General features: G+C 43.3%; 1 protein-coding gene across 1 annotated transcript in view; it reads left to right on the top strand.

Annotated features, from left to right (window-relative positions):
• The window catches only part of LOC308069927 (uncharacterized protein), a 46,288-nt gene that overhangs the window by 24,968 nt on the left and 5,605 nt on the right, over positions 1-15,715 (top strand). The window contains exons 8-15 of the mRNA XM_080403080.1: positions 733-804; positions 1,969-2,162; positions 9,025-9,163; positions 11,170-11,284; positions 12,350-12,548; positions 13,166-13,275; positions 14,571-14,707; positions 15,278-15,418. Coding sequence (XP_080259206.1) covers positions 733-804; positions 1,969-2,162; positions 9,025-9,163; positions 11,170-11,284; positions 12,350-12,548; positions 13,166-13,275; positions 14,571-14,707; positions 15,278-15,418 — 1,107 coding nt within the window. The remainder of the gene's footprint in view (positions 1-732; positions 805-1,968; positions 2,163-9,024; positions 9,164-11,169; positions 11,285-12,349; positions 12,549-13,165; positions 13,276-14,570; positions 14,708-15,277; positions 15,419-15,715) is intronic.

The raw sequence follows: 15,715 nt of genomic DNA on the forward strand, positions 1-15,715 counted from the left end.
CAAACAATACTTTTGGCTGTGAATTTACATAAAATACTAGATTTGATTAAGCTGTTTTTGTAACCAAGGCCTAGACCTGTAAAGAAAAAGGGCTACAAAGGCACAGTGGGGGGAGCTCTGCAAAGTGACTCAGGTTTAATTCAGCATCCAGCCACAGACTGGCAAGTACAAACATGCAGGGGTAATACTCCTAAGCCTTCATTGTCATTACTTTTATTACTGTTAAAGGAGTTAATAGACACTTCCCCTCCAATATTAAGATCCCACTGATGGTGTCTCTCCTAGCAGTAACAACCCATGCTGTAGGCAAAGCCAAGGAACGCAGGGGAAAAACTAGAAATGGTTCCAGTTCTGTATTCAAACCAGGGAGGGAAAAGCAAACATGAAGAGCCACTCATGGAGCCGAGTGACAGCAACATGACTGTCAGAAGCAGCAGTGAGAGGAACTTGCTGGAGGTTGTTAACAGCAATTTTACAAACTGGAACAAACTGCCTATGAGAGCATCCCAGGGTGTTTCTGCAGGAGCCATGGGGTTTTTTGGTTCTGACAAAAAATATTGACTCCTTTTCACTGATTGAGGCTTTTAATTAATTTACTGCTGGCTCTTTCATGTCTCTTAGAAGAACTTCTGTTCAGGCTTTAGATTGGAGTCAGAGGCTCAGCAGGGAAAGAATGCACAAACTTCCTGAATGCTAGCTTTGTAACTCCCCTTCTCTTGTTCATCCTCTTAGGAGGCCCACTCGGGGAAGTTCCAAGCTTATGACTGGGGCAGTTCAAAGAAGAACATGGAAAAATACCAACAGGTATATTTTGGTGAAACAACGTTACCACCCTCGGACAACACAGAAGCACACAGGAAGAAAGCAAGGATGTAGTAGCAGACACATTTTCAGAATACAAGTAGATGGAAGAATTACTACTTTCCAGTTTGGAAGTCAACATAGAAAGCATGCAAGCAAAGTGGAGGGTGGGGACCAAAACTTTTCAATTTAATTATAAATAGGAATAAAGTGAAGTAAGGGTAGGAAACATCAAAAATTAATTTTGAAAAAGAAGAGAACATCTAATGGATAAGAGCAAACAGGCATCTTGCCTGCTCACATGATTGAAACTGTTACAAAAGCATGAGAGCCCAGGGAAACAATAGTATGAAGAGGGCAACTGGAAGGCTAATAGCTACCCCTAGATTCTGGCACCCAGAGACAAAAGGGCTTTGTCCTCAAGCAGTCCCTGAGGAACCCCTTCTCCATTTAAGACTCTAATCCTATCCTTGACCTTCCTACCCTTTAGGTCTCCACAACAGCCCATCATTATGAATTACATGTTTTAATGATGCCTTCCATAAAACGCAACTTCCTTTGGTTAGTTTTGAATTTGCTTGACCCTGGAAAGTCACTGGATGCCTTCTAGGTTTCGTGTTATGAGAAGCAATGGGATAATGACTTCCTGTGCTCTTATTCACACCATTGTGACCGCATAAACCTGTTTCCTGTCCCTGCTCCGGCCTCTATTTTCCAAACTCAGGAGTCCTGAGCTACTTCCTCTCTCCTCCTACAGAAGTGACGCCATGCTCCTTTTCATCCTTGTCACACATTGTGTTTTCTAACTAGACTGTGTATGTCTTCTGGGGCTGACCAGTACTTCAAAAGGACCAAGATGGAGGTTTATCCAGAGGCATCCTGACATCTCCTGTCTTGTTCCAGGTTCCTGCCCCATGGATTCCTAGCTGAGAGGGCAAAGGCCCAACTGTAACTCTTTGTCAACTCAGCTGGCATTTTTCCTTTGGCTGTGCTATCAGCTGGGTCATCCCTACGAGCACAGGCAGAAAAGCCAAGCGAGGGCACTTCCTTCCTGTTTGGTTTAGGCACCTCCACTTTGAACAGTGCCAGAAGAAAGCCCCAAATGCATGTTTAAAGTTTGCTGTGCTTTCCTGGACATTCATTCCCATACTGCTTGATGTTTTTCAGGCTACTCCTCCTCCCTACAACGTAGAAGAGATGACTGTACCAACTGCAGTATGGACTGGGGGTCAAGACTGGCTTGCAGATGCCAAGGATGCAGCCATTTTACTGTCTCGAATCAAAAGGCTCATCTATCACAAGAGGATTCCTGAATGGGCACATCTGGATTTCCTCTGGGGATTGGATGCACCTTTGCGCGTGTACAGTGAAATTATTGATCTGATGCAGAAGCATCCATAACCCACAACCAGTAGCCATACCTGACTCGTTCAGTGATACTTGCTTTCACTTGGTATGAACAAAACCTTCTGCATCGGCTGGTTTCTGCTGGAATCAGATAAAGGGTTCCTCCTGGCACTATTTTCACACCACATGTCAATGCAATGCTTTTTGCATCTTGGTAGTGCACTTCATATTTTCTGGTAACCTGGTGGGTCAGTAATCACTTTCTATTTGATACAGCTTAGATTCTGCAATAACAATACTTCACTAACAGAAGACAGGGTTTTCTTGCAGTCTGCTCTCTTCTTTAGATCCTAACAGTAATGAAAGCTCTGACTTGTTCTGGATACATTCAGTAATCTCAAGACATTTTCCATTCTTCATATAATTTCTCAGTTTATTGGGTTGGCAGTTAATCAAAGGCATAGTGTAAGCCAAGACTAATTCTAACAGTTATGGTATTGATTAATTTTATTATTAGATGAGACAATGACCAGAAAGTAAAAACTGAGTTCGCACAAAAAAATCACTCCTGAAAAAAAGATGGCTTGTCTTCATTTGAAACAGGGCTGCTTACTTTTTTCATACAAGGGACACAGGGAGGGTAGACCCAGCAGAAAACAGTAGCCAGTGTCATGGTTCAAGCACACACCTGCATGATGGGAAGCTTGGGTTCAGGGCCCCCCACCCCGAGATAGAGAAATCTTGGCACATCCAATCCCTGCTGACAACACTTTTGGAATCTGCGTACATGAACTCTCCAGGGTGGGAGAAAGGAGCTGATTTCATCTTGGCAATGACAGCACTTCAATGGGACATTTTGGTTCAAAGTTACACTCAAAGAACGTGGCAAGAACCTCACATCTGCTGCTATTTCACATGGAAGATGCTGGCTACCACAGAGCTGAGCTGTTCTAAACCTTCATCATGGCTCTGAGAAGCCTCTTTGGGGTTTAAATGCTAAAATAAAAAGTACCCAAACATCACTAGAAAGAATCCATGTTCTCCTCCCCATGGCCATTTAGAGGACTTTGCCCATTAGTGGGAAGGGCTCCTTTGAAAACAGTACTGAAGAAACTGTTATCCGATTTATTTCTGAGGGAACTCTGCCTCTACCAATCTTGTTTCAAATGGGCAGCTATTGCACATAGACACTCACTTGAAGGGTAGCCTCCATCCTTGCTAGGTTCCAGCATCACAGTTCACCATCCCTCCAAAATGGCATGCTGTTAGCTTCACCATGAAAAGAAACACAGTGCATTTAGGGGTTTCCTTTCAGCATGATACCCTTCTCCATTTGAAGCAAACGTCAACGTGGGTCAAGTCTGGAATGCTATCCAGGGCAGGTGCAGCTGTTACACTAAGACAGTTCACTGGTGACACTATATGACCAAAGGGTCAGTGTCTCACTTTGCAAAATGGTTCATTAGCTGAACAAATTAACCATGGCTGGTGCCACTTCTGTCCCTTTCCTTTCCAAGGCAAACAACAGGCCTGTTTCATCTCCTGGCCCACAGCTGAAGCCAGTCCTCTTCCCTTGTGCTCCATGACTGTAAGTAGAGCTTGATCCAAACAAAACGGCTTCCCTCTAGACAAAGACATTCTTTACACCCGATACAAGTTCCTGGGGACAAATACCCTCCAGAGAGTCAGCTCTTCAATTAACTCACTGTTTGTAGGGGAAACACAGGAGGACTTGACACCTACATTATGAATTTTTAACACTTGCAAGGGGAAATGTAATAGTAATATATCTGAAAGAAGCCAGAGTACCCCTAAATTCCTATTTCCCTAATAGGAAAGGATTGCAGCTACCTTGCAACCTGGGAGACCATAGGGGAGGTAAGTATTGAATTTTCTGGAAAACCAGTAAAAAAGGGTTGGGCAAGCAGCAATGGAAACATCATGGGGACTGCTGATCCCACCTTGGGACATGAAGAGGGACTAGACATCGTATTGCAGAAGCACTTCTGAGTGATTCATTTATGACTTGATGAAAAATATGATTAGAGACATCAGAGCAGCTGTTTATCATGTTTTTCACTGACAAATTAACAAATTACCCTTTCCATCATCCCGAATGATGTTCTCTACTTTGTATGTAAAGCAGAACTGTTACTGTAGCTTCACTGACATCCTGTTCTTGTTTCATTCCTTTCCTTCCCCCACCACCCAAAGGCATCATATTATTTGAAACGGTGTTCCCAAGAAAACATTCCTTTCATCTGATGTTCTTCTAAATGCTCATCAGTCCATGATGAAACGCAAGTTCTTCTGAAGACACTTGTGAGTTAATTGGCTGAAAAGGCTTGTCCTCACGTAGGAGGATTCTACTTTGTTTGTAGCCCAGCTGCCTAAAGACACAGAACATGTCCTTCTGCCCATGGTCATCAAGCCAATTTCAGTGAGGACTGAGCCCTCAGGCTGACTACAACTAATGCAGCAGTTAGGCAAAGATCTCCAAAGATACCATGTTTTCAGAGACGATGAAAATGGCTTGGGAGAAGCAAGAACCCTTGTTTTTTCCCTCACTGGGAGAAAGATTATATGATGTGCTTAAGCTTTCTTTAGCACCCTACAGAAGCCGTATCAACTCTGAGCGACTAATGCATAGTAAGGTGGGTTTCATGCTGCTCACTGAAAAACAGACTTAGGACAGTCTGTAGAGTTAAAGTTAACATAAACCAAATGAAGGGCAATAGCAGAGACAGTGCTTTTGAGAGTATGTTGAGAGAGGCTGGACGCTTCCTCCTCTTCATCCTAAAAGATTACATTTGGAGCATTCCTAAAGTTGGGCAACAGTACAGGTTAAGGTCTATCACAGCCTCAGGAAGCTGGAACACCCAGGTCCCAGCTAAACATCCTAACCACTGATTTGTAGGTACTTCTCAGACTGTCTTGCTCCATGGTGTATTTTGGGTTTGTGAATTTAACCAGATCTTTTTCATCACAAAGATTTCCCCACTTCTGAAGGACTGCCAAATCAGCACTTAAACACGCTCTACAATACATGCTGCCAACTCATGACACTCAGAGGTACTACCCTGAAGTGCTCATTGTATTTTGACTTCCTTTTATCTGCGCAGGTTTCTGCCAGTGAATCAGTCTGCTAGTGGCGACAGACCAGGAACTGCGGCAGAAGACACAAGCAAGGCAGTCAAAGCAGAGGTAAGTTGCTTGTGCTTATGTGTTCATGGTCTTTTTTTTCTCTGCTGCTTGCCTCCATAAAGGGTTTGGTTTTGTGCAGTTGCTTGTAAGAATAGACAGCTTTTTGCTTCTCTGATCTGTAAACCTATTGCTGTGCACAGAAGTGCTTGTTTGCTCAAGTTAGAAGACAAAGACATTTGGCCCACTCAAAAGGGAAAAAAAAACAAAAACCCAACTATTAAATTTTCCTTTACTTGTTTTCTTCAGTCTGAGAACAAGGGAATGAATGTCCCAGTATTGCAACAGCATGTGTAAACTGGACCTCCTGCTCTTGCAGTTTTAAGGTATGGTTTCTTAGAGTAAGGCAGCAGATTCTCATGATTTTAGTCACAATTGCTTCTCTGGTTGGTGTATGTATGCCTTACAGCTTACATGACATAAATCTTAGAGTGCTTAAAGCACAAGGACAGAAAGATGAATTTCTGAAGGGCTTGGATTTTGTATCTTAGTCTCACTAAATCTTAAAAATTTCTGAAGAACTTTTGAGAGTATGTTTCTTTCTAACCCTTTTTCCTTCTAAGTATATTCATTTATGATAGTTTACTTTGCCCAGTATTTCCTTAAGACTTCATCTTCCTACATAAAAACATCTGTTCATGTCTCCTAACTGTCTTTATTCTGAAAGTTTAAGGGACCGCTGGCCTGCCAAGATTGGTATTACTTAGCCTGCTGTACTTGATTTAAAAGGTGAATACCTGGAAGTCCATGAGCCATGCCAGCTCAGCCAGGTGATCACAAAGTGCATTGAGAAAAGTTTGCCCTACCAAGAGTAATAATTTAGCCTTTGAATTGCCTCAACTAGTCTTGGTAGTGATTTGAAAACAAGCTGAGACATTAGCAGAACTTTTTTTCCCGAGTAAGATTCCTCATGCAGGGAGAGGGAGGCATATTTTACTCCCACTAAAACAGAACAGCAGAAAGCAAAAAAAGTGTTTTGCTGACTGAGTATGTAGTTGTGAGGCTTCCTGTTTTGACAACAAAAATTAAGTAGTATTTGATATACAAAGGGAATCAAATGGAGTGTGTTCTGATGACAAGTTTAAAATTTTGGGTGTTTCCAAATGCTGCTTCATTGCAACTGCCTGATGACTCATGAGTTTCTTTAAATTTGTTCAGTGAAATTTAAAGGTTAAACTGAAGACCAGAAAAAAGTCAAAACTCCTTCTCCTATAAGGAGATCTAGAGAATGCAAAAATCTCTTGGTTACTCCCCCTCACTCCCACAAATCCTGCTCATCTTCCCCATTACTTGCCAGGGACTTGATCTGTAGCTCCATTTCCAAGTCCAAATAAACTTCACAGAGTGGCGTGTCTTGTCATAGCAGATGTCTTATGCTAGAAGCAGACTCCAGAAACATGTGGCTGCATGAGAGCCTCTGCTCTTCATTACAAATTGAATGTTCCATGTCTAGTGGACCTGGCAATGCCTGGTTTCAGAAAGACTTGTTTCCTGAATCTGCTTAACTTCCTAATGCAAACTACAATACAGGCAGGTATCCTACGAAATTCTCTCACAAACCCTGATGCCCAGCCATGCATGCTGTGGCTACTTTGAAGCTACATGGACACTGACTAGCTGGCTAGTTCACTCTTGCTGACTGCTCAGCTGGTTGCAGAACATACAACAGTTGCCTTCTGCCTGCTTTCCCCCCAGCCAGGCACTAACCCTGCTGAATAGCTCTCCGAAGCAAACAGTCCTCAGGAGATCCTGCAACCCCCATCATCTTACAGGCTTGTATCTCACTGCTGAACCTGCCAGATATATACCAATGACAAAAAAGTCAATTACAGGATGGACTGAAAGATGAACTAACATAAACACACTGCAGTCATAGAAACATGCCTTCTTCTTCTGAGGAAATCAAGCCTACACGAGCAGTAATGTCCCCAGTCATTACTGGTGAGGCAACTTTACAAGGCACCTTGATGAGCTGAAGCCTTACGCTGCATTACGTGTCCCTTTTGTCCCATGGATTCTATTGTTGAATATTTAGGTAGCCTGCCTGAACATTATGGTCCTTATCCACATGCAGAATGGCTACTACTTTTCTTTTCACAGGCCTCACCCTGTGCTCACACCTGCAGGCACAGCATACAACAATTGGATGTATAAGGGCTTTTCCAGAATGTGCAAGCACAGTCCTAAACTTCATGGATGAATAATTTTTGTATAGGTCTTCAGATTGGAAAGAAAAATCCTATCCTAACTACTTGCAGCTCTCTCATAGGCAAGGAGCACTGAGCATGTCAGACCTTCTCTTGCTCTCCAAAGAATTTTAACTAATAGTCCCACACCCAGTAACCTTCCGGGACACTGAACCTGCTCTTCCCTTTTCTAGGGAGCGTTTGAGTCAAAATTTGCATGTTGAAAAAAAGTCTGGGAAGCTCTCAGAAAGCAGTGTTCCTGCAGTCAGTGACTGGGTTCTAGAAAATAAAGACTAAAACTTGGAAGCATATCTGCTGTAAATGGAGTTGGCATGAAGTGCTGTTAGACTGCACTCTGCAATTTCTATTCAGAAAAGCTAATCTGGTACCATCAGTCAACCCAGGAAAGGGAAAGGTCTCACATCCTCATGACCAAGACAAGATTTGCAATATGGACAGTCATTTCTAAGAGATAAAGGAGACAGGCCCTTGGCAATGTGAAGGCAATCTCAGGATCCATTGTTCATTGCTCTAAAACCAAATCATTCCACAGTTCCTCAGCTGATGGCAGCCATTGATTTTGAGAGACAGAAACTTCGGGCTCAGAAGTAGCGGTAGGAAAAATGCAATTATCTGGGGATAGCAGAACAGGTAGGTTCTTGGAAGAAGTGGGCAGCGAGGGGCTGGTAAATGGAGACCTAGATGACTCAGTTTCAGTCGGAAAGGCTGACTGAGAACTGACTCATGGGGCTTCTGGGGAGCCACACAGGGTCACCTTGTTCACTTCATATTGTCAGAGGAACTCATTTCAAAGAGACCTTGACCCTGGTCTGGGTCACATTACCCCATGGAGCTTTCAGCACAGGCTGGCACTGATCTAGTGCAAGCATACTCCATCTCTTCCCCCTGAATCACCCCTGGCTCCTGCACAACCCTTCACAAGCCTCACTGGCTGATGCCTCACCCCAGCACAACCACTGAACAGCACCAAGAATGGCATTTGATCTCAAAGGTAGAGAAGGCAGGTGGAAACAGAGCTCATACCAAACCTCTCTCACCTCATTCCTGAGGAGACAGGAAATAAAGAGTGCTTTCTTCTCCTCTTACCTCTCCTGCTGGAAGAGAAGTAGAGGCAGATAAAGACAGACAAGCAGGGTGATGATCATCTCAGATACTCATGCTTCTTTGTCAAGCTTCTGCTAGACTCGTGCCAAGAGCTGGCCCTCTCTGCCAACCACAGCTCCCTTGTCATCTGCAGAGTGCTTGTGCATGTTCTCACACGGTATCCCCAAGTGTTCTCCTCACCTGTTCTGCAACCCTCCCTACAGCATGAGCCATAGACAGTCCCTCCTCACACAGGTATATTCTTGCATTCCCTTGGGGAACAGACCTTGGGCAACCTTCAGGAGACACCCTACTTGGGTCTTCCTGTGGAATTCCACGCCACTCTTCCTAATGCAAACACCCTTGAATGTGCTCTTTCACACAGCCCCAAGATGTGGCGCCTCCTCGTGCTGCTCTGCTCCCAAGGAATTGCCTTTTCAGAAGGATTCACAACACCCTCCACTCTGAATTCACACACAAGCCAGTACGGGAAGACTCGAAACCCTGAATGCTTTATGAACGTTGTAAGTTGGGTCGCTTTCTTTCCCTTTCTTTCTAAATTGTCTCTCCCAGTACCACTACCACTGCTCCATCACTAACAGTCCTTGTCAGGAGGCTAAGAAAGGCCCCTTCTACATTTGCCTCTTTCCCAACCTGCCTTTTCCAAACCCGCTGCATTGGAGTCAACACTGCAATGAGGGCTGGCTCTGAATGTGCTAGGAACAGATGCGATTCTTGTGCATTGCACAAGGACTGACACATAGCCCTGCAATGGAGAGTGTTGGCTTCTACTTTTAGATCCAAGGCCAGGCAACTCCCTAGAACTTCCTGAGGGACACTGGGCATTCAGGCTACTGAATTTTGACCCCAGCAACAGGATTCTGCCCTGAACTGTGGCCAGAGCACAGACTGCATGCTCCAGTCCATACCAAAGTGAACAAAAGATTTCTCTGCCTGCATTTAGAGTAAACCCCAACAGAAATATGATGAACACGTGGCTGGGCCATGCCTCATAACACTTGTTTGTGGTCATCTTTCTCAACACATGTTGGTATTTTGGGCTACCACATAAAGAAGGGAAGAGTAAAAACCTGGCAATAGGACAAAGATTCCTCCAGCACTATAATAGAGAGCACCAGCCTAGAAGGAACCTTGATGCTCCTGTCCAAACAGTTAGAGCTGCCAGAAAGGATTCCTTTGCAGTTGAGGCATAATCTGGTTTCTACTCTCAAGGGAAGCAAAGTCTTCCCCTTCTGTAACAACCTATTTGCTCAGTACAGTAGTAAAGGAGGATGAACCCCTCCTTCAAACAGCAGATTCTCACAACACAAAGTAATCCAAGACACCTTGCTCTGAATCACCAAAGATTTCCTCATAGTGCATGCAAAATGAGGTGTAGGTGGTCTCATGAGTTTCTTAGTGACAAGAGCTCCACCCTTGTTTGCCTTACCTGTGTGGCTTGCCTAATCACACTTTGGCAAGAAAAGACTCATTATGGACCAAAACCCACAGCTTTTGGCACTGTCTAATACAGATACTGCTGCATGTTTACTCTCTAGAAAGGTAGGATCTGTATCACTCATGTAAAACATGACAAACTATCTCCCAAAAGGTTAGTCACTCAATACAGTTCTGCTTTGGCCCATAATATGGAGTCCAATACCAGACAACCACCACCTAAGCAGGTCTGAAGAAGACTTTGATGCATCTTTTTAGACGACCTGTGATATTTATTCTCAGCCATGGCCCCTGTGGCCAGCGGCCTTGCACTACCATCACAGAACAGCCCACATCCACACCGCTTAGCTTGGTTACCCTCCAAAGCAGGATGGCTTTATGTGAGCTGCTTAACACCATCATCCCTGAGGTCTGAAAGAACAAAGGTACATCTAGGAGAAGTAGAGAGCACTAGAATGCTCAGGGAAAAGCTGCTCCCAGGACGGTCCTAACACATGGCACCACATAAAGCAAGTTGCAGGGCCCAGCAACAGTCTCATTTACTGCACGGTTGAACTCCGTCATCCTGCCACTCTTATAAGACTGTGTAGTGCTTGGGTATCACTGCTACAGCAATTACTACCCAGCCAAAACCTAAACAATATGGGGTATATCAGGAAAGCTCCAACTATAACTAGGTGCTCCTACCTGAGCAAACGCAGCTCTTGGTATTTCATTTGGAGGGATACGGCATTAAAGAGCATACACAAACCACATCACACAAGCACAGCTCAGCTGCTCTCACTTCCATTTGCGTCCTCCAGCCTCCATGACGATGTTATAGCATACATCTGATCATCCCCAAAAGAGGGAGTCACAGGTCATGCTATCCTACAGGAATCTCTTCTGGGTCTCTTCCTACCAGTACAACACAGACCAGTAGAGAAAAAAGCCAGCGATATGTTATCACATTCATCCATCTTCCTGGCACATTCTTGTCTACCTTCACATTCCTGGACAGAAGCAGCCACCTTCTGTGCCCATCTCTACACTGTAAATGGATGTTGACAAGCTCTCCTTTGGCTTCCCACAGAGTGAAATCATCAGATATCATGGATACCCCAGTGAGGAATATCAAGTTACCACAGAGGATGGATACATTCTTGGTGTTTTCAGAATTCCTGCTGGGAGGAACAGCCAAAACACAGGTGTGACACAGGTGTTATAGGACATAAGGAAAGTCTGAAAGCCAGCTCTTATGTGGGTCCCCCATCTTTCCCCTTTGCACATGCAATAGCATGTTCTACACCTTTCCTTAGCAGGAGCACCTAGTCAAGAATGTGGCCTGAATTCTGAATCCAGCTGAAGCCCACACATTCAGTGTCTCTTATCCTCATTTCAGACTTTTTCTAATAATTTTGTCATATCCCAGTTTTTTTCTTTCCTGTGGGCTGAGGGAGGGTTTGGTACACTGGATCTGGGGAGTGTTTGCATTAACACCCTAAGTAATATGCATTTAAAATAGAAGCCTGACAACAAAGTTTCTCAGGTTGGGCATATGAATATTAATTCCTAGCCTTCTGAAGGACAGAGATATTCTCAAGGAATGTCATAAGAGATCAGGTCATCAATGAAAATCAAATGCATTAAATGTGTTTCATCACTTATTCTGAATGGAATAAATATTTATGCTGGAATTTCAGGTACCCTGGATTCTGCTACTTTGTTTAATACTCCTTGTTAGAATTGTAGAATAATTTATTTTAAATGTCTCCTCCTATCTGTATCTCCTTCTTTGGATATCATCTGGACCTCCTTACTCTCAAAGTAAGGTTAACCAAAGTTAATCAAGGGCCTCTCAGCCCTGCTCAGTTGGTTACTGAATGAACCTAAGGGTAGATATGCTTATTTGCAACAATTATTCTGTCTTACATACGCTGTTATGTCTTCAGCGGTTTTTGGCTATGGGTAGATGGTTTCAATGTAGGGGCGTCTATGGTGGCTTTACAGTGCAAGAGGAGGTGGGACAGGCCTTCTTATTAAATTCTTTATTTGCCATCCTGTCATGAAATGGTTATGAAATGTCATGAAACAATTCCTGCTTACATGGAAAAAATCCTTCAGGTTTCTCAAAGCAATACCTGTGCATAGTTCTCCTGGGAACTTCCTGAAGAAGGAAAGATTTAATACCTCTCCCAAACTAAACTCTTCACCTCAATCTTAAACACACATTAACTACTGCTCCAATATAAGAATACTTTCATCTTTTCCAGGGAAAAAGCCTGTAGTGTTCCTACAGCATGCTCTTCTAGGAGACGCTACCCACTGGATTTCTAACCTGCCCAACAACAGCTTGGGCTTCCTGCTTGCAGATGCTGGCTATGATGTCTGGATGGGAAACAGCCGAGGGAACACTTGGTCTTTAAAACATAAGACCCTTAAACCCAGCCAGAAAGAGTTCTGGCAGTTCAGGTACTCTGTAGAGGGAGAATTACTCAAGACAGAAACTTGGAGGCAACTAGATAGCTTCAGCCTGATAGTCTTTACCTAAATCAGCATCAGAACAGGGTCTACACCAACCAAGGAGAGTAAAGAACCAGATAAAGAAGGATGGTCACTGCTACTCAGAGTTGGGTGCATCAGCTGGGGAGGAGATTTCAGACACTGGGAGATTGAACGGAATGTAGAGGAAAAGGGAGACAGCGCTGTGAGAAGGAGACCAAGAACCTCTACTGCAGCAGACTGAGCAGCCTTGTCTAGAAATTTCTGATCTCTCACACCTGAATTCAACCAAGAGAGAAATAAGTTTTATAACCCATGCTGGTGAAAGCAAGGATGAAATTCAGTTCCCCAAGGGCTGCAGCTGACAGGTGAAACTGGCATCTCCTTTGCAGAGAGCCCAAGGCATCAGGCAGCCTGGCAGTACAGCTGTGTCCCTCTGCCCCCTTCCCCAGCTCAAGCAAGAATGCAGACAAAGTGAGCAACCTCATCTTTCAATGGGTCCTGCTTGGTGCATTGAACAAAGCTGACATTCAGTAACTCACACTGTGATAGCCAAATTACCTGCCTTTTGTGTTTCTCCTCTGCAGCTTCGATGAGATGGGTAAATATGATATTCCAGCAGAGCTGCACTTCATCATGAACACAACCGGACAGGAGGATGTATATTATGTTGGTCACTCTGAAGGCACAACAGCAGGTAATGTCAGGACACTCACGGTTCACAACCATTCATCTTCCTATCTGATCAGTAGGTGGGTCTCCTATTAATTCAGTTGTTTTTCTTTTTTGTGGAGAGCTAGCAAACATAGAAGTGCTTTCTGAACTGAGATTTGGCAAATATGCAAAACTTTTCTAAAAACAGCTTTGGTTACCCTTAATAAGCAAAGAAACCTAATAGCAGATCCAAACAGAGTTCAGCTTTTAAAATAATGAGAGACATGGTGGTGATTATTTACTGGGTACTTCAGGTACTGGCACTGGGTATTTTTCTTAAATTCTCAGCAACAGGCATTTGCATAAAGTTCATCTTTCGTATTAAGGCATGCATTTATTTTCCTTGTGAACAGGAAGGAATAACTAAAATGATAAAACAGCACCTATAGTACATAATTTCAAATAACAGGAGAAAAGGAAAAAGAACTCAGCATTACTAAGTCATGTGACTTGATGGCAATATTACAATTTAAAGCATAGTTCATGAGTAGCTATAACTGGCCACATTATTGTTTTAAAACATATTGGCAGAGACTGAAAATTAGGAAGCAAAAAAACACTAATAACTTATTTTCTCTTAATGCCAGCCTTTAGCATGAACTCACTTTATAGCCTCTGAATGCAACTCACTTTCAGCATCAGCTGAAAGTTCCTGACATTTATGGTTTATGTGTAAGATCCATGAACGGACATTGATTAGAAATGAGCATTTTCCAGTTCATTAGTGTAAACAACCCAGAAAAAAAAGAGAAGTAAATGTGGTAAAATCATCTAATGTCACAGCTCCAGACCTTTTCTTTCTTTTCCTCTCATAAGAGTATTTAAAGACCCTTCTGGCAAAATGATCTATCTGGGCTTTCTTCAGCTGCTTTGATGCAAACAATCAGTTGAAAACACTCAAAGCTCCTGGTATTCAGCTAATTATTCTACAGTTTCATGGAAGCATAAACATAAACCTTCAGAGATCAGAATCTGAAAAACTCATTTTAGAGGGAATTGATTTTATCATGTAAACCTCATTGACATGTTTCCTACAAAAGCTGTAATGATAAAGGCAATGTCCAGACATGCTTTAAACCTCAGAATGAACTTTGCCTCCCAAATAAAGTTCATTTCAAAACTTAGCTTTAACGCTTGCCGTACTTAAAACATGCAGCACAGACAAACATGGACAACACACAATCTAGCGTAATTTCTTGTTTGCTGCCGACTGCTTATTTATTTATTTTGCCTGTGGAAGATGTCATCACTAACTCAGGCGGTCTATTGTGTTTGCAGCCTTCATAGCATTTTCTACACACCCTGAGCTGGCTAAACGGGTGAAAATGTTCTCTGCTCTGGCCCCAGTAATCACAGGCGTGGATGCTACAAGCCCTCTGATTAAGATAGCAAGGATTCCTGAACCACTGATCAGAGTATGTAATCTTTCCTTCTAAAAGGCCCTATGTCTGACTTACCTTCACAGGGTTCACTCAACCTGAGACGAAGTGTTCCCAGACAGGTAGGATGCTGATACTGAAGCTTAGGATAAATCAAGTGCTCTTGAAAAATCTGTTCCCAAACTTTGTGGGGAAAATAGTGGAGATACAGGGCTTGTAGCGGCAGATCCCAGTGAATTAGGAGACTTGTGAAACTGTCTCATCATAGGACTCTTGCCGTTAACTTTTGCTGGTCTTGTGCAGGAGGAACTAAACCAGAGCTACAATAACAGCCGTGACAATCTCTGGGACTTCAGAAAGGAGTGAGCATTGAGGTCACTACACTAGAAATGGAAGATGGCTTCCTCCAGGATTCATGCCAGTAATATGAAGGAGGAAGGATATATGATGCACTATGGGAAAGAAGATGTTTTAAGGGTACTGGGAGGGCAAGCTGTTCTGGCAATCTTTGAATACTGAGTTAGGAGGCTAGGCTATTAGCATCAGTTTGCTGCAGAAAATGCTCCTGCAACAAGAAAAATGTATTGCACTTTTCCCTTCCGTCAGTTACTACTTGGCTGCAAAGGAACCATGCGCCAGAATGAATTTCTGAAAGGACCCGCGACACAGTTCTGTACAAGCCTGGATAAGTTTTGTGGCCATATACTCTGTAACATAGCTGGAGGCAACATCAGAAATCTGAACGCAGTAAGTATGTGCAAGAACACATACTCAAAGTAAAAGTGATTTGGGAAGCTACATTTGTGCACTTTATCCTCATCTAGCAACTGTTACGCATATAATCGTACACAAACCACAACGTGGTTCTTAGCAGACCAAGGGAATGCCAGGACATTGTACGGTGTGAACAGTGCCAAACAGGACTAGAGCTAATGATGGATGGGATCAACAACTAGGCACATTCCAATCCCAGAAAGAAAGGATGGAATTCAGTCTGGAGCTATGTCACACACGGCAATAGATGTTCCCCCTTTCTGGGCTAAG

Source organism: Falco punctatus, assembly GCF_963210335.1.
Source record: "Falco punctatus genome assembly, chromosome: 9".
Taxonomy (NCBI): Eukaryota; Metazoa; Chordata; class Aves; order Falconiformes; family Falconidae; genus Falco; species Falco punctatus.